Source organism: Panulirus ornatus, chromosome 22 (genome assembly GCF_036320965.1).
Source record: "Panulirus ornatus isolate Po-2019 chromosome 22, ASM3632096v1, whole genome shotgun sequence".
Taxonomy (NCBI): domain Eukaryota; kingdom Metazoa; phylum Arthropoda; class Malacostraca; order Decapoda; family Palinuridae; genus Panulirus; species Panulirus ornatus.
In genome coordinates, this window is record NC_092245.1 from 493995 (window position 1) to 516302 (window position 22308).

At 39.7% G+C, this 22308-nt stretch overlaps 1 protein-coding gene across 1 annotated transcript in view; it reads right to left on the reverse strand.

Moving 5' to 3' along the window:
• Positions 1-13158: 13158 nt before the first annotated feature.
• The window catches only part of LOC139756493 (tachykinin-like peptides receptor 86C), a 277144-nt gene continuing 267994 nt past the window's right edge, over positions 13159-22308 (reverse strand). The window contains exon 5 of the mRNA XM_071675936.1: positions 13159-13243. Within this exon, the coding sequence (XP_071532037.1) occupies positions 13159-13243 (85 nt within the window). The remainder of the gene's footprint in view (positions 13244-22308) is intronic.

Consider the following 22308-nt stretch of genomic DNA (forward strand, 5'->3'; position numbering starts at 1 on the left):
GCAATGACCTATTATTTGAATGAGATACGCTAACATGACAAGAGGACCAAGGTAAAACAGCTTGATAGTTTAGAAAATGGCAAATACCAAGTAACGTTAAGAAATGTCTGCCGTTGCAGGTAGAAAACCTCGTCAGTATTCTTTATTACGAACTGATGGGCCACGAGATAAAAGACATCCCTTGCGTGATGGATCTAAGAGTCACTGTCTTCAGCAATTTAAAGTTTCCCCAGCACTGTAACGAAGCAGCCAAGAAAGCAAATAGGATATTAAGGTTTATCAAAAGAAATTTTACGCAGAAAAGCAAGGATGTTGCATCACTGCTATACTTAAATCTAATTTGACCTCACTAGAAATATTGAATGCTAATCTGGGACCCCTACCTGAGTAAGAATATTCTCGAAACAGCATCAGTGCAGCAAAAAGCAAGTAAATTGATTCCTTGCCTACGAAAAAAAAATTGAGGTCAGACTATGAAATTTAGATTTGTTCTTCCTAACCAAGAGGCGGCTTCGAGGAAAGATAGTAGAAGAAATTAAGATACTTTAACGATTTAACAATGTCGATATAGAAAGTTTCTTTACTTTTGCTCTAATACTACCAGTGAGAGAACGGACTAACACTTAGAGGTCACCAAGTTAATCCGGACTGCACGAAACGTTTCATTACCGATGACATCATCGACTCATGGTATAAGCTCCCAGAATGTTCTCCTAGTAACATAATCATTATGCTCAAGATTTGGCCCTAATAATTTTTGGTCCCTCTCCGGTACTGAGTTTTATATATATATATATATATATATATATATATATATATATATATATATATATATATATATATATATATATATATATATATATATATATATATTTTTTTTTTTTTTTTTATACTTTGTCGCTGTCTCCCGCGTTTGCGAGGTAGCGCAAGGAAACAGGCGAAAGAAATGGCCCGACCCCCCCCCCCCCCCACACACATGTACATACACACGTCCACACACGCAAATATACATACCTACACAGCTTTCCATGGTTTACCCCAGACGCTTCACATGCCTTGATTCAATCCACTGACAGCACGTCAACCCCTGTATACCACATCGCTCCAATTCACTCTATTCCTTGCCCTCCTTTCACCCTCCTGCATGTTCAGGCCCCGATCACACAAAATCTTTTTCACTCCATCTTTCCACCTCCAATTTGGTCTCCCTCTTCTCCTCGTTCCCTCCACCTCCGACACATATATCCTCTTGGTCAATCTTTCCTCACTCATTCTCTCCATGTGCCCAAACCATTTCAAAACACCCTCTTCTGCTCTCTCAACCACGCTCTTTTTATTTCCACACATCTCTCTTACCCTTACGTTACTTACTCGATCAAACCACCTCACACCACACATTTTCCTCAAACATCTCATTTCCAGCACATCCATCCTCCTGCGCACATCTCTATCCATAGCCCACGCCTCGCAACCATACAACATTGTTGGAACCACTATTCCTTCAAACATACCCATTTTTGCTTTCCGAGATAATGTTCTCGACTTCCACACATTTTTCAAGGCTCCCAAAATTTTCGCCCCCTACCCCACACTATGATCCACTTCCGCTTCCATGGTTCCATCCGCTGACAGATCCACTCCCAGATATCTAAAACACTTCACTTCCTCCAGTTTTTCTCCATTCAAACTCACCTCCCAATTGACTTGACCCTCACCCCTACTGTACCTAATAACCTTGCTCTTATTCACATTTACTCTTAACTTTCTTCTTCCACACACTTTACCAAACTCAGTCACCAGCTTCTGCAGTTTCTCACATGAATCAGCCACCAGCGCTGTATCATCAGCGAACAACAACTGACTCACTTCCCAAGCTCTCTCATCCCCAACAGACTTCATACTTGCCCCTCTTTCCAAAACTCTTGCATTTACCTCCCTAACAACCCCATCCATAAACAAATTAAACAACCATGGAGACATCACACTCCCCTGCCGCAAACCTACATTCACTGAGAACCAATCACTTTCCTCTCTTCCTACACGTACACATGCCTTACATCCTCGATAAAAACTTTTCACTGCTTCTAACAACTTGCCTCCCACACCATATATTCTTAACATCCATAAATGCTACATACAAATCCATTTGCTTTTCTAAATATTTCTCACATACATTCTTCAAAGCAAACACCTGATCCACACATCCTCTACCACTTCTGAAACCGCACTGCTCTTCCCCAATCTGATGCTCTGTACACGCCTTCACCCTCTCAATCAATACCCTCCCATATAATTTACCAGGAATACTCAACAAACTTATACCTCTGTAATTTGAGCACTCACTCTTATCCCCTTTGCCTTTGTACAATGGCACTATGCACGCATTCCGCCAATCCTCAGGCACCTCACCATGAGTCATACATACATTAAATAACCTTACCAACCAGTCAACAATACAGTCACCCCCTTTTTTAATAAATTCCACTGCAATACCATCCAAACCTGCTGCCTTGCCGGCTTTCATCTTCCGCAAAGCTTTTACTACCTCTTCTCTGTTTACCAAATCATTTTCCCTAACCCTCTCACTTTGCACACCACCTCGACCAAAACACCCTATATCTGCCACTCTGTCATCAGACACATTCAACAAACCTTCAAAATACTCATTCCATCTCCTTCTCACATCACCGCTACTTGTTATCACCTCCCCATTTACGCCCTTCACTGAAGTTCCCATTTGCTCCCTTGTCTTACGCACCCTATTTACCTCCTTCCAGAACATCTTTTTATTCTCCCTAAAATTTACTGATAGTCTCTCACCCCAACTCTCATTTGCCCTTTTTTTCACCTCTTGCACCTTTCTCTTGACCTCCTGTCTCTTTCTTTTATACTTCTCCCACTCAATTGCATTTTTTCCCTGCAAAAATCGTCCAAATGCCTCTCTCTTCTCTTTCACTAATACTCTTACTTCTTCATCCCACCACTCACTACCCTTTCTAAACAGCCCACCTCCCACTCTTCTCATGCCACAAGCATCTTTTGCACAATCCATCACTGATTCCCTAAATACATCCCATTCCTCCCCCACTCCCCTTACTTCCATTGTTCTCACCTTTTTCCATTCTGTACACAGTCTCTCCTGGTACTTCCCCACACAGGTCTCCTTCCCAAGCTCACTTACTCTCACCACCTTCTTCACCCCAACATTCACTCCTCTTTTCTGAAAACCCATACTAATCTTCACCTTAGCCTCCACAAGATAATGATCAGACATCCCTCCAGTTGCACCTCTCAGCACATTAACATCCAAAAGTCTCTCTTTCGCACGCCTGTCAATTAACACGTAATCCAATAACGCTCTCTGGCCATCTCTCCTACTTACATAAGTATACTAATGTATATCTCGCTTTTTAAACCAGGTATTCCCAATCATCAGTCCTTTTTCAGCACATAAATCTACAAGCTCTTCACCATTTCCATTTACAATACTGAACACCCCATGCATACCAATTATTCCCTCAACTGCCACATTACTCACCTTTGCATTCAAATCACCCATCACTATAACCCGGTCTCGTGCATCAAAACCGCTAACACACTCATTCAGCTGCTCCCAAAACACTTGCCTCTCATGATCTTTCTTCTCATGCCCAGGTGCATATGCACCAATAATCACCCACCTCTCTCCATCAACTTTCAATTTTACCCATATTAATCGAGAATTTACTTTCTTACATTCTATCACATACTCCCACAACTCCTGTTTCAGGAGTATTGCTACTCCTTCCCTTGCTCTTGTCCTCTCACTAACCCCTGACTTCACTCCCTAGACATTTCCAAACCACTCTTCCCCTTTACCCTTGAGCTTCGTTTCACTCAGAGCCAAAACATCCAGGTTCCTTTCCTCAAACATACTACCTATCTCTCCTTTTTTCACATCTTGGTTACATCCACACACATTTAGGCACCCCACTCTGAGCCTTCGAGGAGGATGATCACTCCCCGCGTGACTCCTTCTTCTGTTTCCCATTTTAGAAACTTAATAGAAGGAGGGGAGGATATATATATTTTATCGAGGATGTAAGGCATGTGTACGTGTAGGAAGAGAGGAAAGTGATTGGTTCTCAGTGAATGTAGGTTTGCGGCAGGGGTGTGTGATGTCTCCATGGTTGTTTAATTTGTTTATGGATGGGGTTGTTAGGGAGGTGAATGCAAGAGTTTTGGAAAGAGGGGCAAGTATGAAGTCTGTTGGGGATGAGAGAGCTTGGGAAGTGAGTCAGTTGTTGTTCGCTGATGATACAGCGCTGGTGGCTGATTCATGTGAGAAACTGCAGAAGCTGGTGACTGAGTTTGGAAAAGTGTGTGGAAGAAGAAAGTTAAGAGTAAATGTGAATAAGAGCAAGGTTATTAGGTACAGTAGGGTTGAGGGTCAAGTCAATTGGGAGGTGAGTTTGAATGGAGAAAAACTTGAGGAAGTGAAGTGTTTTAGATATCTGGGAGTGGATCTGTCAGCGGATGGAACCATGGAAGCGGAAGTGGATCATAGGGTGGGGGAGGGGGCGAAAATCCTGGGGGCCTTGAAGAATGTGTGGAAGTCGAGAACATTATCTCGGAAAGCAAAAATGGGTATGTTTGAAGGAATAGTGGTTCCAACAATGTTGTATGGTTGCGAGGCGTGGGCTATGGGTAGAGTTGTGCGCAGGAGGATGGATGTGCTGGAAATGAGATGTTTGAGGACAATGTGTGGTGTGAGGTGGTTTGATCGAGTGAGTAACGTAAGGGTAAGAGAGATGTGTGGAAATAAAAAGAGCGTGGTTGAGAGAGCAGAAGAGGGTGTTTTGAAGTGGTTTGGGCACATGGAGAGGATGAGTGAGGAAAGATTGACCAAGAGGATATATGTGTCGGAGGTAGAGGGAACAAGGAGAAGAGGGAGACCAAATTGGAGGTGGAAAGATGGAGTGAAAAAGATTTTGTATGATCGGGGCCTGAACATGCAGGAGGGTGAAAGGAGGGCAAGGAATAGAGTGAATTGGAGCGATGTGGTATACCGGGGTTGACGTGCTGTCAGTGGATTGAAGCAGGGCATGTGAAGCGTCTGGGGTAAACCATGGAAAGCTGTGTAGGTATGTACATTTGCGTGTGTGGACGTATGTATATACATGTGTATGGGGGTGGGTTGGGCCATTTTTTTCGTCTGTTTCCTTGCGCTACCTCGCAAACGCGGGAGACAGCGATAAAGTATAGAAAAAAAAATATATATATATATATATATATATATATATATATATATATATATATATATATATATATATATATATATATATATATATATATATATAGAACAACCAAGAAGGCGACTAAAAGGGAAGGGAGCGGGGGGCTGGAAATCCTCCCCTCTCGTTTTTTTTTTTTTTTTTTTTCCAAAAGAAGGAACAGAGGAGAGGTCCAGGTGAGGATATTCCCTCAAAGGCCCAGTCCTCTGTTCTTAACGCTACCTCGCTATTGCGGGAAATAGCGAATAGTATGAAAAAAAAAAAAAATATATATATATATATCTTCTTTCTTTCTTTCATACTATTCGCCATTTCCCGCGTTAGCAAGGTAGCGTTAAGAACAGAGGACTGGGCCTCTGAGGGAATATCCTCACCTGGCCTCGTTCTCTGTTCCTTCTTTTGGAAAAAAAAAAAAAAAAAAAAAAAATGAGAGGGGAGGATTTCCAGCCCCCCGCTCCCTCCCCTTTTAGTCGCCTTCTACGACACGCAGGGAATACGTGGGAAGTATTCTTTCTCCCCCTATCCCCAGGGATATATATATATATATATATATATATATATATATATATATATATATATATATATATATATATATATATATATATATATATATATATAGTAGGTAATAAAAGCTTTGCGGAAGATGAAAGCCGGCAAGGCAGCAGGTTTGGATGGTATTGCAGTGGAATTTATTAAAAAAGGGGGTGACTGTATTGTTGACTGGTTGGTAAGGTTATTTAATGTATTTATGATTCATGGTGAGGTGCCTGAGCATTAGCGGAATGCTTGCATAGTGCCATTGTACAAAGGCAAAGGGGATAAGAGTGAGTGCTCAAATTACAGAGGTATAAATTTGTTGAGTATTCCTGGTAAATTATATGGGAGGGTATTGATTGAGAGGGTGAAGGCACGTACAGAGCATCAGATTGGGGAAGAGCAGTGTGGTTTGAGAAGTGGTATAGGATGTGTGGATCAGGTGTTTGCTTTGAAGAATGTATGTGAGAAATACTTAGAAAAGCAAATGGATTTGTATGTAGCATTTATGGATCTGGAGAAGGCATATGATAGAGTTGGTAGAGATGCTCTGTGGAAGGTATTAAGAATATATGGTGTGGGAGGCAAGTTGTTAGAAACAGTGAAAAGTTTTTATCGAGGATGTAAGGCATGTGTACTTGTAGGAAGAGAGGAAAGTGATTGGTCCTCAGTGAATGCAGGTTTGCGGCAGAGGTGTGTGGTGTCTCCATGGCTGTTTAATTTGTTTAAGGATGGGGTTGTTAGGGAGGTAAATGCAAGAGTTTTGGAAAGAGGGACAAGTATGCAGTCTGTTGTGGATAAGAGAGCTTGGGAAGTGAGTCAGTTGTTCGCTGATGATACAGCGCTGGTGGTTGATTCATGTGAGAAACTGCATAAGCTGGTGACTGAGTTTGGTAAAGTGTGTGAAAGAAGAAAGTTAAGAGTAAATGTGAATAAGAGCAAGGTTATCAGGTACAGTAGGGTTGAGGGTCAAGTCAACTGGGAGGTGAGTTTGAATGGAGAAGAACTGGAGGAAGTGAAGTGTTTTAGATATCTGGGAGTGGATCTGGCAGCGGATGGAACCATGGAAGCGGAAGTGGATCATAGCGTGGGGGAGGGGGCGATAATTCTGGGAGCCTTGAAGAATGTGTGGAAGTCGAGAACATTATCTCGGAAAGCAAAAATGGGTATGTTTGAAGGAATAGTGGTTCCAACGATGTTGTATGGTTGCGAGGCGTGGGCTATGGATAGAGTTGTGCGCAGGAGGATGGATGTGCTGGAAATGAGATGTTTGAGGACAATGTGTGGTGTAAGGTGGTTTGATCGAGTAAGTAACATAAGGGTAAGAGAGATGTGTGGAAATAAAAAGAGCGTGGTTGAGAGAGCAGAAGAGGGTGTTTTGAAATGGTTTGGGCACATGGAGAGAATGAGTGAGGAAAGATTGACCAAGAGGATATATGTGTCGGAGGTGGAGGGAACGAGGAGAAGAGGGAGACCAAAGTGGAGGTGGAAAGATGGAGTGAAAAAGATTTTGTGTGATCGGGGCCTTAACATGCAGGAGGGTGAAAGGAGGGCAAGGAATAGAGTGAATTGGAGCGATGTGGTATGCCGGGGTTGACGTGCTGTCAGTGGATTGAATCAAGGCATGTGAAGTGTCTGGGGTAAACCATGGAAAGCTGTGTAGGTATGTATATTTGCGTGTGTGGACGTATGTATATACATGTGTATGGGGGTGGGTTGGGCCATTTCTTTCGTCTGTTTCCTTACGCTACCTCGCAAACGCGGGAGACAGCGGCAAAAAAAAAAAAAAAAGAAAAAAAAAAAAAATATATATATATATATATATATATATATATATATATATATATATATATATATATATATATATATATATATTATATATATATATATATATATATATATATATATATATATATATATATATATATATATATATATATATATATATATATATATATATATATATAGTCATTAAAACGTGGCGGTATATCAAGCTATCTCGCCTTCGAAACGCGTCAACATTGATTGATCCGTTTCGCCCGCTTTCAGTGAAAAAAGGAATTAGTGTAAAAACTATCCACACCAGAAGTAATATAGGGGCGAAACTGAAGCCCAAAGTTTATCGTTATCAGTGCCTTATATATGAAAAAAATATCACATTATTTTGACTTTCTAAGAAATTTTCCCTAAAGATATTTTAGTTTTGAAAGTTTATTTTTTTCGATCTGTAACCTGTACGAAGTGTTGTCAGAGGGAGAGGAGGATGGGGGGAGAGCTTTTGTGTTGCTATCCTCTACTTGTACTTTTTAGGGGTCTACATCTTTTTTCAATAGTGTTAAGGCTAGACCAACTCGTTTGCACCTCGGGTCTGCATGATCTGTGCGACTACTGTAGCTGTATGTAATCTCTCTCTCTCTCTCTCTCTCTCTCTCTCTCTCTCTCTCTCTGAATCCAGCACTCAGAGTATCTGTTGTTTAACTGGCAGGGAACTTTTTTCCTCCGTCTCCATTTTCCTATGAAATTTCCATTGCGTATGTTTCCTTTATACTAAGAGATGATTTTATTTTTACATTTTTTTCCTGCCGGTAGTTGAGCTGTAGAGAGAGGGAGGTGGGTGGGGAGGTGCCTTTGCCTTTGATATCCTACTCGTACTACTATTTTAGGTCTAGACTGCAGCAATTTCCATCATGGACCATCAAGTCTTCTGTTATCTGTCCTTCCCACGTACTTCCTTACACTCTTCGGTTGACGTCACCAGGACCGAATGTCATGCAGGAACTCTCCTCATAATTTTAAGAAACTCCATCATAAAATGATTTCAGAAAACGCATACAATCAAAGCTTAACGATGAAAGTGAGCATACACGGAGAATGAATGTAAAAGAACACAAGTGGCTAAAGGTATTGAATCAACGAGATTGAAACAAATTATGTCATTGTTTTAGATATCGCTTAGATAAAAGGAATCAGCACTTGTGACAGTGAAAGATGGAGAAGGTAGTATTCTTTAGCTTAGTGATTCAGGAAAAGTTGAGATGAAAGATTTAAAATCAAATTGATTTACTGTCATCACCGCCATTTGTATTTTCGTCAAGTGGTGTACGTAAACAAGCGATACATGGTGGATGGTAAGTCAGTCAGGATAACTATAAGTAACAAAACAGATCTCAGAATGAGAATCTTGGGATAGAATCTCCAGTGAATATCTAAAAGAAATATATGGTAGGGTATCAGAATCCCTGGTAGGCCCAGCAAACGACATATGGGTCAAAAGCTACTTAGATACTATAACACAAGATTGACTGAGTCAACTGGTAGCAGCATCAGTACGATGATAGAAACAGATAGCAACATAAAGATGTCTTGTTTGAGTTAAGCAGTAAGATTTGTAGATAGCATGTTTTGCTTACTGAGGGGAATAGAGTAAAGGAAAGGAAGGCTATGTAAATTGTAAATATGAAATGTTGAAACTTTGCTGGCCAACAAGCGAGAACATTGTTAAGAAATGGCACAAAGGAGATCGTCTGACACAGACAGTTGTCACGTCTATCAAATGCAGCACAGGTATGCATGACTGATCAAAAGTTGACAAATACGATGTAAAATCATCTACTGGTTCATGCAAGCATAACTTTCAGATGAATCGGTGATTCTCCTGAAATTGATACAAAATGTGAGGAAAAGAATGGTGAGAATGATGAGGTGAGTCTAGATAATAATGAATACAGTGAATAACAAAGTAAAGCACAAATGTAAAGGGCAAATAGAAAATCCAGACCAAAAGATAAAGTTAGTATAAATACAAATGAAGAAGAATGTGGATTTGAGAACAAACTGGACGAAGAGGAAATAGAGCAAATGATGATGATTTGAAAGAGATGTGCAAATACTAACCAAGGGGAAGAATGTTAACTTGATAATATATGTAGATATATACATCCAGACCTTGGAAATAGAAATTATCAACACGACAGCTGTAATACAAAGCGCTAACTGAAAAGTAAGCATATACACTCCAGTGTACGAAGATATTTTGACAGATATATTGAATGCAAATGAGGTAGTATCCATCAGGAATAGTTGAGTTAGTCAAGGTTTACTCACGTAATGGAGTATATGGTCATATGAAAATACCGGTAACCAAATGGAAAAAGATGGAGATGTGTAAATGAAAATGATATATGCAGAGAACATGAATGACTACGGAGAAGGTTGTAAAAGAGAATACATGACGAGTGATAACAGGATCTGAAGAGGAGGGAAAATTGAGAGCAGTAGGAAAGGAATCAGACAGGAGTCTATAACAGTAGAAACAAGACAGTGAGAACCACAGAAACCACATCAAAAGAGAGGATAGGCCAGAGCAGAGGAGAAACATCATGAGAAACATGGATACAAATATCTTTTTTGATACATAGCAAGGAAGACACCGGAACTTGCAAAAAACACTTTAATCCTCCCAAAAATTAAACCGTAAGAGTAGTGTAAATGACAATCAAACAGACACAACCATTTTGAAAATGATTTGTACAAAGAAACATGATCCATTAGAAACATTTTATATGAAGTCAGACAACTGAGAATTACAGAACTTCAATAAGTGTTGCTGATGCAGAAATGATTTTAGAGCATAAAAGATAACGAATCAAAGCACGGATCAAAAATCCAAATCTTTTTATAGATCAACAATGCAAAGAAGAAAAAACTCAAAGATCCGACCCTTTAAAGTGACAGTTATGAAAATAACACAAAAAATTCTATTAAATGTTAATCAGCCAATATAAGTCAGTATTTAAGCAACACAAGAAAGATAAGAAAAACATTATTGATAAGATATTTGATGACTATGACGATCATGTCCTCATGAATATGAATATCAGATAGAGAAGGAACTGATTACATCGGTGAGAACTCAACACCCGGACTAGATAGCATTTCAGCAAAGTCTTAATAAAAACATAGATAACTATTGCAAAACCTCTTATAATGCCACTGAGACAAAGCATAGACCATTTCACCACAGAAAACATACGCAAAATGGCAAGCAAATAGATAAGTACACACTAGGTAAGTACACAATGGGTATCCAAATCATTCCCCAAAAAATTCAAACTAGTCTGCCTAACATCGGCCACAGTTAGCAGTAACATTATGAATGAAGACCAACATTGATTTGTATTCGGTGAAAGAACGCAAACATAACCACTAGTTGACTATAATGATATATGGAGCTCATATACAAGGGAAAAAAAGTAAATCTTATTTTTCCTGAATTTTGCAAAAGAATTCGACAACGTTAACAATAGGGATATCATCTGAGAAAGTGGTAAGGCAATATATTAAAGGAACAATGAGAAAGTAGATTATAAAGTTTCTTACCAACAGAAAACTCTCGGTGGATGCAGACAGAACTATGTCTGAGGGAGAAACCGTGCTTTTAGATATTGTAGAAGAGATGTGCTAACTGCAATACTCTTTGTAACACGATATACAATAAGGATGTAAGAGAGAGATTTAGGTGGGTGTTTTGCATATAGTACGAAACTAAGGGAGTATTGAGGTATACAAAGAAAAATTAAAAAGAAACTTCGATACTATAATTAAATTAGCGGATTTGATGTAATGGTACATTTAACAATATATCATTTCCCGTTTACAACGGTCGAACAGGGGAGGAAAGTAATGAACTAAACGTCAAACATGTGAGAGTGACCATATTTGAAAGAGTATCTTACGTTCAAGGGGTAGAAAGAGAGCTATTCTTCTGAAGTTGAATAAAGTGCGGTGTGATAGTGTGAACTTCCACAACGAGAGACAGAGAGACACTGATGGTCTTTAATGTACATATAAGAAATAGAATTGACTTCTGCTGGGTCGCAGAGTCACCAGGGAAGGAGGTTAGTAATAGATAAATTAGAAAGCATACTAGAACACTCTGCACGCAGAATTGTTGGTTTAGAGGATATGAACTACCATAACTGGTTGAAAAAAGGTTGAACTCTACAGTCTAGAACGAAAAGAGAGAGAGAGAGAGAGAGAGAGAGAGAGAGAGAGAGAGAGAGAGAGAGAGAGAGAGAGAGAGAGAGCGAGTTTCATTATAATATACACATAACAGCAAATAGAAAGTTTAAAGGGCAACATTTTGAATCTAAAAGCACCTCATCAAGGAAGATATGGAATTCTCAGGTCGGAATTAAGAACTGGAAACATACAAATGAAATATCAAATGACGTATTAAAATTCGGCAAGAAAACTTGAACGAATGATTATCATAATACCCGCTCCAGGCGCTACCTCGCTAACGCGGGAAACGACGATCAGGCAAAAAAAGGAAGGGGGGGAAGGGGTGGATACCTATTAGACATACATGGAATGACCACAGAAACATTCAAAAGAAAATTAGATTCATGGCCGAAAACAATAGCGGATGAACCTCATTTCGACATTTTACGATGACAGGTAAAATAGCATTACACAGCGAGGTGAGCGCGACGCCCTGATCCCGACATTCCGGAAAAATCTTGTTTTAGATACGTTTTTTTCTTTTTACTTAGTAGGATAGTTAGAGGGATGGCAGACGAAGTGGGACTGGGGAAGGGATAGTTCGAAATGGGAGAGAAGAATGAAGTATGTACAGTCGTAGGGTATAAGGTTTTTAAATACTTGTGGATGATTTTCTGGAAGCATGTTTTTAGAGCTTGAATTATAACTCCCCCAGCAGACTAGAGGTGTGTTGTATCGTTTGGTTTTTGAAAGAGGATTTGCTAAGTTCTTCTCTACTTACATCGATGGATGACTGGAGCTTTCCTGAGTGCTATGAGGCTTCAAGGGACCTAGAGTGTTTCATGTTTGTACTGTTGTCGAGATTTGGTATGTGTCTGTAGTTTGTATCATCGTTGTCTTCAAACCTCTGCCGTGATTTTTGAGCTGCTTCTCTTAGGTATGAACTGACAGGTTGACATTTAGTGTTTCGTGTTGTTTTACATATTCTTTTTTAATGAAGTATTTTCTTTTCATCGTCGCGCTTTATTTTGTATCTGTAACTCCAGCAGGCGAGATTTGGACTCTCTCTCTCTCTCTCTCTCTCTCTCTCTCTCTCTCTCTCTCTCTCTCTCTCTCTCTCTCTCTCTCTCTCTCTCTCTCTCTCTCTCTCTCTCTCTCTCTCCTATTCTCCCCCCTCTCTCACTTATTCTCCTCTCTCTCTCTCTCTCTCTCTCTCTCTCTCTCTCTCTCTCTCTCTCTCTCTCTCTCTCTCTCTCTCTCTCTCTCTCTCTCTCTCTCTCTCTCTCTCTCTCTCTCTCTCTCTCTCTCTCTCCATATCAAAATAAACTTAAGCGAAAGACTGAGGTACTCACACATATTCCCTGTACGAGAAGCTCGTCTCACCATCTGGCCACAGCAGGATGCACCCTCGTCGGATTTCATCATTCTTGTATCTGTGAAAGAAATAAAGATGGATGCAGAGTGAAAACATACAGAGTTGATATTTCAAGAGAAGGAAGCACGAGTATGTTATCATGGTGATGGGGATGAAAGAAATGGCGTTTTCAAAAGGAATAGCTACGGAAGAATGCTGAAAAATATGGGAAATATCTGGTAAACGGTGAGGGGAGAGTTGGCATGTGATGTGTTTTTTTGGGTTCGTTGATTTGAAAATGGATGCCTGTGGATAAGGGGAGTTTCGAGACTCAAGTAATAGCAAAAAAGTGATTCCATGTTGGGTCTGATAGCTAAGGATATAGTGAAGGCTGGGAGAGAAGGGACGTGGTTCGACCTCCGAAGAGTGATAAGTGACAACATTTCAGATAATGACAGGGTTAATGAAGGACGCAATGTTACTAAAGATGCATGGAAGCGAGTTCCACCGTTACATGAACTTGATATCATTCAACAAATCCCAGCTAAGTGTTAATTCGTCGACAGGCCTAGTTTTCTGTCTCTAGTATCCTTTAATGATCCTCCTAAAGACCTGTTTATGTCCTATATCTAGCCGGATTGAAGATACATCTGCACACAGCCAGTAACCAGTGAGTACTGCCAACATTCATCAGACGCTTTACAGCCACTAAAAACGAATGCTGGACTAGAATTCCTAACTCATATAAAAACAGCTTTCACAGTGGTAAGTGTACACAAGACTTGGAGTAGCTAATTGCAATGTCCTTCTTACTGCACAAGGCAACACTCCAAACTGAATCGATCTAATCATAGAGCTAGAAATACGAAGTCATATATGTTGACGGAATACGAAGTATATCCAAGATGTTATGATTATCTTCATGTCAAAAAGGTGACAAAAAATGGTCATATACTTTTAAAGCAATGATACGTAAACGCTGCAGGACATTGGATATAAAACAATTGCTTGAATATAACAACATAACAGGAACAAGAAGGATTGTATGACTAAATATATAAAGGAAAGTAGTATGAAATGAAAATGATAACCGACATACAACTATTACTACAACTCTGAAAACGAAACAGTCACAAAAAAATAAGAAATATCTAAGAATGACTTTATAAGTATTTCAAATAAGAGAGGGAGAAAAAAAGAAAAAACAGGAAATTATACGAACCCAATTCGTTGTTTTGAAATTAGATTTCTGGCCATGAAACCTAACGTCTTGGCTTTATTATATGCAACTTGGCATTGTTGATCATATCTTAGTTCAATACTGACTCCAAGGTCCTTTTCTTCTGTAAATTCTAGTAAAGCTTTATCAAGCAGATTGTCTTCATGAGATATACTCTGGCACTAAATTGCTTGTGCATTTTTCTACGTTGAAATCCATCTGCTATGTCTCCTATTATCACGCATCAACAGTCTTTCTTTAAGCTGGCTAAGTTTCCTAGCTTTGAGTCGTCGGTGAGTCCTGAATCTACTTCAGTGATGAGGCTGAAGATAAGCACCGATCATAGGATTGAGCCTTGTGTGGAACTCAACTTGGCACGTAAAGTCAGTCAGTTGCTTCCCCATATCAATACCATCCTCTGCCTTCGTTGGGAAAGACAGTCCTCTATCCACGCCTGGATTCGATCTCCTATGTTGTGAGCTTTAATTCCATTTGAAAAGTTTAAATGTGATACGCTTTAAAAAGTCCAAAGGATATTTTGGAGTCCCAGTTGTCATATGTATGACTGAAGGAAATCAATCATATTCGTTAAACATGATCTATAATTTCGGAAACCATATTGACGGTTGGCTATTAGTCCATTTTCTTTTATGAATTCATCGACTTTGGTTTCTAAATATTGTTTCCAGCATCTTAACTAGAACTGAAGTGAGACGAATGGGGGCGGTAGTTTGAAGCGCATTTCCTATCTTCGTTTTTGAAAATTGGCGTTACTTTGGCTAAATTCCAATCATCAGGAACTTCCTCATACTGCAATCATTTGTTGAACATTGTGATAAAAGGAGAAGCTAATTTCTAGTATTCTGGGGAGATATCGTTTAGACCAGTTGATTTCTTCGTGGCGTTCAGTATTTTTAATGCCCAAAATAGCATTTTCGGTGCCTAAAAGATATGCTGTATGGTCTATTGTATATCAGCCAAATGTAGACACCGAGTCGAAATACCCAATAAGAAGGGAAGCCAAATCTTTATTGTCACTAGTTGATGTGCCATTATCACCAGATGATGTGCCAATATTACCTCTAATTCATTTTCTGCTTCCAAAGTATTCAAAGAGTTCCTTTGGGATCTTTTTCATAAGGTAAGAATTTTTGTTCAAGATATTTCTTGCCTTACACTCTCCATGTCATCTTATGTACATCTCACGGTCATGATTTTCACCACGATTTAGATATCCTGGTAATCCATCTTTTAAGCTGAATTCGTCTCTTTACATATTCATTCATCCAAACTGGCTCCGTGTAACAAGTCCTTTCACTTTCCTAAGGACACTAATTCTTCCAAGGGAAAGAATTACATTCTTGAAGTTCTTCCACAACTTTATAACTGTAGTGTACTGGTTACATAAGGTAATCAGTCTATTGAAGTCTAGTGATCTAAAACTGGATACCTTTGTGTTTTTCTCTTTGAAATCGAACTGGAACTTTACAGTGACTCTATGTTGTTATCGTTGCATCTTAACTTTACACTGACCACAAAGGTACAAATAAGGTTCCTTTTATGGATGATACTATATCTAATACAGTACTTAAAACAAGCTATACCTGGGTCTGTGGGTCTTCCTCACTGTACACCGGCTTTAATTTGAAAGACAGTAGATTATAGGATAACAGTGTATCCTCACTACATGCAGCAAATGATTCGAGTCTCCTACCGAGCCATTTAAAGCAGACTGGTCATCGAGGAAAGCCCCCGTCTAGGAATAGCTATTACGGTCAGCCACCCAACGCACCGCGTCCAAAACTTTCCTCCTCGGCTTTCCTATCGATCCGTTATCAGCTGGATGATAAGCAACAGCATTACACTTCATTCCATAATGCCTACGTAATTGCACTGCTGACCTATGACCCGTAATCTGAAAAAATTACCATAGACATTATCTATAATAATGACACCCTTAACCGTGTAGCTGCACTATTCCTCAGAAATGATTCCTACCCAGTGCACACAAAATAAAGAAAATCCTTACAAAATATGTCTATATCCTATTTAATTGAAGAAAATATCACAAAATTGTATGATTTGCATCTACGTTGGCGCGGAAGTTGCTGAGTGGAAGAGGAGAGCGTCGGCTGGTGGCTTATATTGTTTTTATAACATTTTCGTATTTCTATCTGTGTATCATTGACGTATTTGCATTTCATTTCATTTGCACAGGCAAAACTATAACTACATTAAATAACAAACAAATATCAAGGAGAATAAGACGTTTTAGAAGGGTGTACCTTTTTTTTTCTTAAAGAGAGTATAGATAGGAACATCGGTGAAGGGAGCAAAAGGAGAAGTGGTAAAAGTTAATGATAAAGTGAATAGGAGATATAATGAGTATTCTGAAGGAATGCTGAATGTGTCTGATGAAAGAATGGTAGATGTAGGTTGTTTGGGTTGGGAAGGTATGCGAAGAGTCATGGAAAATGTTTTGGTGAAAAGAGAAGAGGTGGTGAAAGGCTTATGTAAGATGAAATGTGGAAAGACAACTGGAATGTGCTATCACATACAGGCCAAGGGAACAAAGGTGAGTGTTCAAAGCACAAAGGTAGACGTCTGTTAGGTGTATCTATTATAATGTATGGAACAGTGGTGATTGAGAGGGTGGAGTTGTACACCAAGCATTAGTAATGTGGCTTTAGTTGTAGCAGAGGATGCGTTGATCGGATATTTGCTTTGAATTACATGTGTAAGAGATATACAGAGAAATAAGGATTTGAATGAAGCATAAATAATACGGAGAAAGAATATGACAGGGTTCATGGATATATTTGTAGAAGGAGTAACGAATATATACTTTGAGAAGGGAGCTATTAGAAGCAATAAGGAGTTTTTATCAAGATAAGGCGTTTGTGAGAATAGTTACAGAGGAGGGTGAACGGTTTTAGGTGAAGGCAGGGTTGCGACACTGGTGTGGGACGTCACCATGGCTGTGTAATTTATTTATATATGGAATCGTGAAGGAGGTAAATGAGAGGGTTTTAAAAAGAGGAGCATGTGTGCAGTCTGTAGGGGATGAGGGGTGAGGAAGGTTGAGAAGTGAGTCAGTTGTTGCTTGCTAATGGCACAGCACTGGTGGCAGATTCGAGTGAAAAAGTGCAGAAGTTGGTGTCTGAGTTTGAGAAAAACTATGAAGAAAGAAAGTTGAGAGTAAATCAAAATAAAGCAAGGTTGTTATATTTATCAGTGCAAAGATATATGTTAGTTGAGGTGTGAGTTTGGTTAAATAAAACTTAGAGAAAATTGAGTAGTATAGATATCTATGATGGACAAAGAAGCGAATGGAACCATGGAAGCGTAGATGAAACATTGGGTGAGAAGAGGGCCTAGGCTCTGGGAGCATTGAGGAATGTGAGGAAAGAGATATCGACATCTGGGAGGGTGAAGATGGCTAAATTCTTAGGTACAGTAGTACCATAGATATTTTGTGGATGCAAAGCATTGGCTGTATATGATAATGTAAGGAGTTGGAAATGAATTGTTTGAGGAAAGTTGATCGAGCAAGTAATGATAGGGTAAGAGATAAGAGTGGTAATAAAAAGAATATGGCTGAGAGAGCTGAGCAGGGTTTGCTTAAATAGTTTGGACATATGGAGAGAACAAATGAGAGTTCAACAAAAAGGTTCCATCTGATGGAAATGGAGGGGACAAGGAGATGGGGAGACCAAATTGTTGATTGATTGAATGATGGAGTGAATAAGATTTCTAGTGCTCAGGGCCTAAGCATCCAGGGGGATAAAAGGCAACCAAAAGATGAAATTGAAGTAAAGAATAACCTTTCGTATAAATGATCTTAATGTTAGCAGGAAATCAATCGACCCATTCCCAGCTACCCTTCATCTACTTCATTGACATGCTGATCTATCCCTATTCACTAATCATGCCCATCTGTTGCTCAAGTATACATCCACAACCCTAATCCAGTGTAAGGTAATGCATATTGAGCAAATACTGATCACTCACTTACACATGAATAGTGTCAATGCCCATCATATGAAGGAAGTCATCATTGCACCTGTTGGATGCACTAGCCACTATAATCAACGTCAGGGGCAGATTTCACCAGATGGGCTTCCTGATCAAGACGGAGTCTCAAGGATGAGTAAAGGTAAACATCGTCATATGAACAACGCAGTCTCACTTTCCCGAAATGTTATTACAAATAATGAGCTAACAAGGCTGTGTCTATTGGTAGGGGATCCTGAACTCTATGTTTTCCTAATCATGTGTATATATATGATTATCTTTTGCTAATCACCTAATCATGTGTATATATATGATTATCTTTTGCTAATCAGACAAATATAATCATATTTCATTTTTGAGGAATAAGGGGGAAAATAGAATAAGCAAAGTGAGGTAAAGAAACACACTTAACACGAAGATGTAAAGCTGTCATCAGGCGCTTTATGTATCATGTAAACGCATACTCTGCTATACTCTGTCATGAAGATTGCTTTGTTCTATGCGTATGTGTTCTATTATGTAAGTCATGAGCCGTCCTTCTCATGTGAAGTATAAAAGTTTCCATTGTCTTATAAATTTCAAATTTCCTGTCATTCCCAGTAAGAAGAACGACCTTATCACCAAAACTTACACACCAATCTCCGGGTCTAAACCTCACAAAGTGACACTAGATAAGTTTTTATTTCAATATTACGTCAATGAGGGGAAAGAATAAGTATGAAGCTACTGCTATTGTAAGAGATTTGCAGTAATATGGCGGAAAAAAATACTGGGTGAGGAAGGGATATACCCGGGTTGCTGTCATGAGAGAGAGAGAGAGAGAGAGAGAGAGAGAGAGAGAGAGAGAGAGAGAGAGAGAGAGAGAGAGAGAGAGAGAGAGAGAGAGAGAGAGAGAGAGAGAGAGAGAGAGAGAGAGAGAGAGAGAGAGAGACGACAGCTATGTTGGTTCATAAACACGACCTCTTCTACAACCTTCACACGCCGAAAGTTCATAGTCATCGAAGTTCCATCAGTGCCTCTCCAGCTTTCGCCAGTTTGCTTTTAACAGTTTTAATCAAAAGTTAAGTCTAAACTATGAAGTGATGAAGGACTAGGCAATTTTAGACATCCTTTATTAAGGAAAATAAAGACTTCAGTTCTCTGTAAGAAACTTTAACTACAGCTTTAGGGCAAAGTATGAGAGGGATTCAATACTGGGACATCATATGACGTAGGTGTGAGGGAGGAGTTTTGTCCCAACGTCCACTTTCCGACGAGTGCTGGCGAACTTGTCAATTTCTGTTCCCGGTGGTGATATCTCGAATCCTGCATTCGCTACGTTTACGTCCTGATCCATTATAGATAGGATGATAAGGTGGATGTATACAGTCAATAACTATACGCCACCTCCTTGATATCTGTGAAATGAAGTATCACTATCCTGTCGTTGCTTTTGTCTACAGCGGCTCCTGCTCGTTCTGGGGCAGTGTCCGCGTTCTCTGTTCAGCGAAGCAACAGATCGATTTGGTTGATGTCACGTAAGGGAGTCTCGGCTTGGTGTGAGGATGGGATTGTATGAGTCATCACACCTGAGTGGGAGATCGAGTCCATGCGATCCTTGAGGTCTGCCTCCTTCATGATATGTGATAATGTGTCAAGGGTTTGTCGTGAGTAAGTTGCTTCCCGGCTACTTAATGTATGTATAAATGGAGAGAGATGGATAACTATTGGTGCCTATACACCTGGTCATGAGAAGGAAGATCATGAGATTCAAGTGTTTTGGGAGCAGCTGAGGGAGTGCGTTAGCTGCTTTGATGCAAGAGACCGGGTTATAGTGATACGTGATTTGAATGCAAAGGTGAGTAATGGGACAGTTGAGGATATAATTGGTGTACATGGGATGTTCAGTGTTCTAAATGGAAATGGTGAAGAACTTGTAAATTTGTGTGCTGAAAACGGATTGGTGATTGGGAATACCTCATTTAAAAAGAGATATACATAATTATACGTATGTAAGTAGGAGAGATGGTCAGAGATCGTTATTGGATTACGTGTTAATTGATAGGCGCGTGAAAGAGAGACTTTAGGATGTTAATGTGCTGAGAGGGGCAACTGAAGGGATGTCTGATCATTATCTTGTAAACGCGAAGGTGAAAATTTCTAGAGGTTTACAGGGAAGAAGAGAGAATTTGGGGTGAAGTTAGTGGTGAGAGTAAGTGAGCTTGGAAAGAAGATTTGTGTGAAGATTGTTGGTGAAAGAGAAGATAGAAGCGCTTGGACGATTTTTGTAGGAAAGTAGTGCGAATGACTGGGAGATGCATAAAAGAAAGAGGCAGGAGGTCAAGGGAAAGGTGCAAGAGGTGCAAAAGAAGGCGAATAAGAGTTGGGGTAAGAGAATATCATTAAATTTTAGGGAGAATAGAAATATGTTTTGGAAGGAGGTAGATAAAGTTCGTAAGAAAAGAGAACAAATAGGAACATCGGTGAAGGGGGCTAATGGGAAGTCATAACAAGTAATAGTGTAGTGAGAAGGAGGTGGAGTGAGTATTGTGAAGGTTTGTTGAAAGCGTTCGATGGTAGAGTGGTGTGCGAAGCGAGAGGGTTAAGGAGAATGCTCTGGTGAACAGAGAAAAGGTAGTGAAAGCTTTGCGACGGCGAAAACTGACAAGGCAGCGGGTTTGGATGGTATTGCAGTGGAATTTATTAAAAAAGGGAGTGATTGTGTTGTTGACTGATTGGTAAGGATATTCAATGTATATATGGTGCATGGTGAAGTGCCTGTGGATTAGCGGAATGCATGCATAGTGCCATTGTACAAAGGCAAAGGGGATAAGGATGAGTGTTTGAATTACAGAAGTATAAATTTTGAGTATTTCCGGGAAATTATATGGGAGGGTATTGATATAGAGTGTAAAGACATGCACAGAGAAGCAGATTGGAGAAAAGCAGTGTGGTTTCCGAAGTGGTAGTGGATGTGTGGATCAGGTGTTTGCTTTGAAGAATGTATGTGAAAAGTACTTAGAAAACAGATGGATTTGTATATAGCATTTGTAGATCTGGAGAGGGCATATGATAAAGTTTATAGAGATGGTTTGTGGAAGGTATCAAGGGTATATGGTGTGGTAGGTAAGTTGCTAGAAACAGTGAAAAGTTTTTATCAAGGATGTATGAGTAGGAAGAGAGGAAAGTGATTGGTTCCCAGTGAACATCAGTTTGTGGCAGGGGTGCGTGATGTCTCCAAGGTTTTTCAATTTGTTTATGGATGGGGTTGTTAGGGTGAGGAATGCAAGAGTTTTGGAGAGAGGGGCAAGTATGCAGTCTGTTGTGGAGAGAGGGGCAAGTATGGATTCTGTTGTGGATGAGAGAGCTTGGAAAGTGAATCAGTTGTTCGCTGATGATGCAGCGCTGATGGCTGATATGGATGAGAAACTTGCAAAACTTAGTGAGTGGTAAAGTGTTTGAAAGAAAAATGCTGAGAGTACATGCGAAAAAGAGCAAGGTTATTAGGTTCAGTAGGATTGAGGAACAAGTTAATCGGGAGGTAAGTTTGAATGGAGAAAAACTAGAGGAAGCAAAGTGTTTTAGATATCTGGGATTGGAATTAAAAGCGAATGGAGCCATGAAAGCGGAAGTGAATAGCACGGTGGGGGAAGGGACGAATGTTCTGGGAGTATTGAAAAATATGTGGAAGGCGAGAACGTTATCTCGGAGAGGAAAAATGGGTATGTTTGAAGGAATAGTGGTTCCAAATATGTTTTATGGTTGCGAGGGATGGGCTAGAGACAAGGTTGTGCGGAGGAGTGTGGATGTTTTGGAAATGAAATGTTTGAGCACAATATGTGACGTGAGGTGGTTTGATCGAGTAGGTAATGATAGGGTAAGAGAGATATGTGGTAATAAAGAGTGTGGGTGAGAGAGCAGAGGAGGGTGTT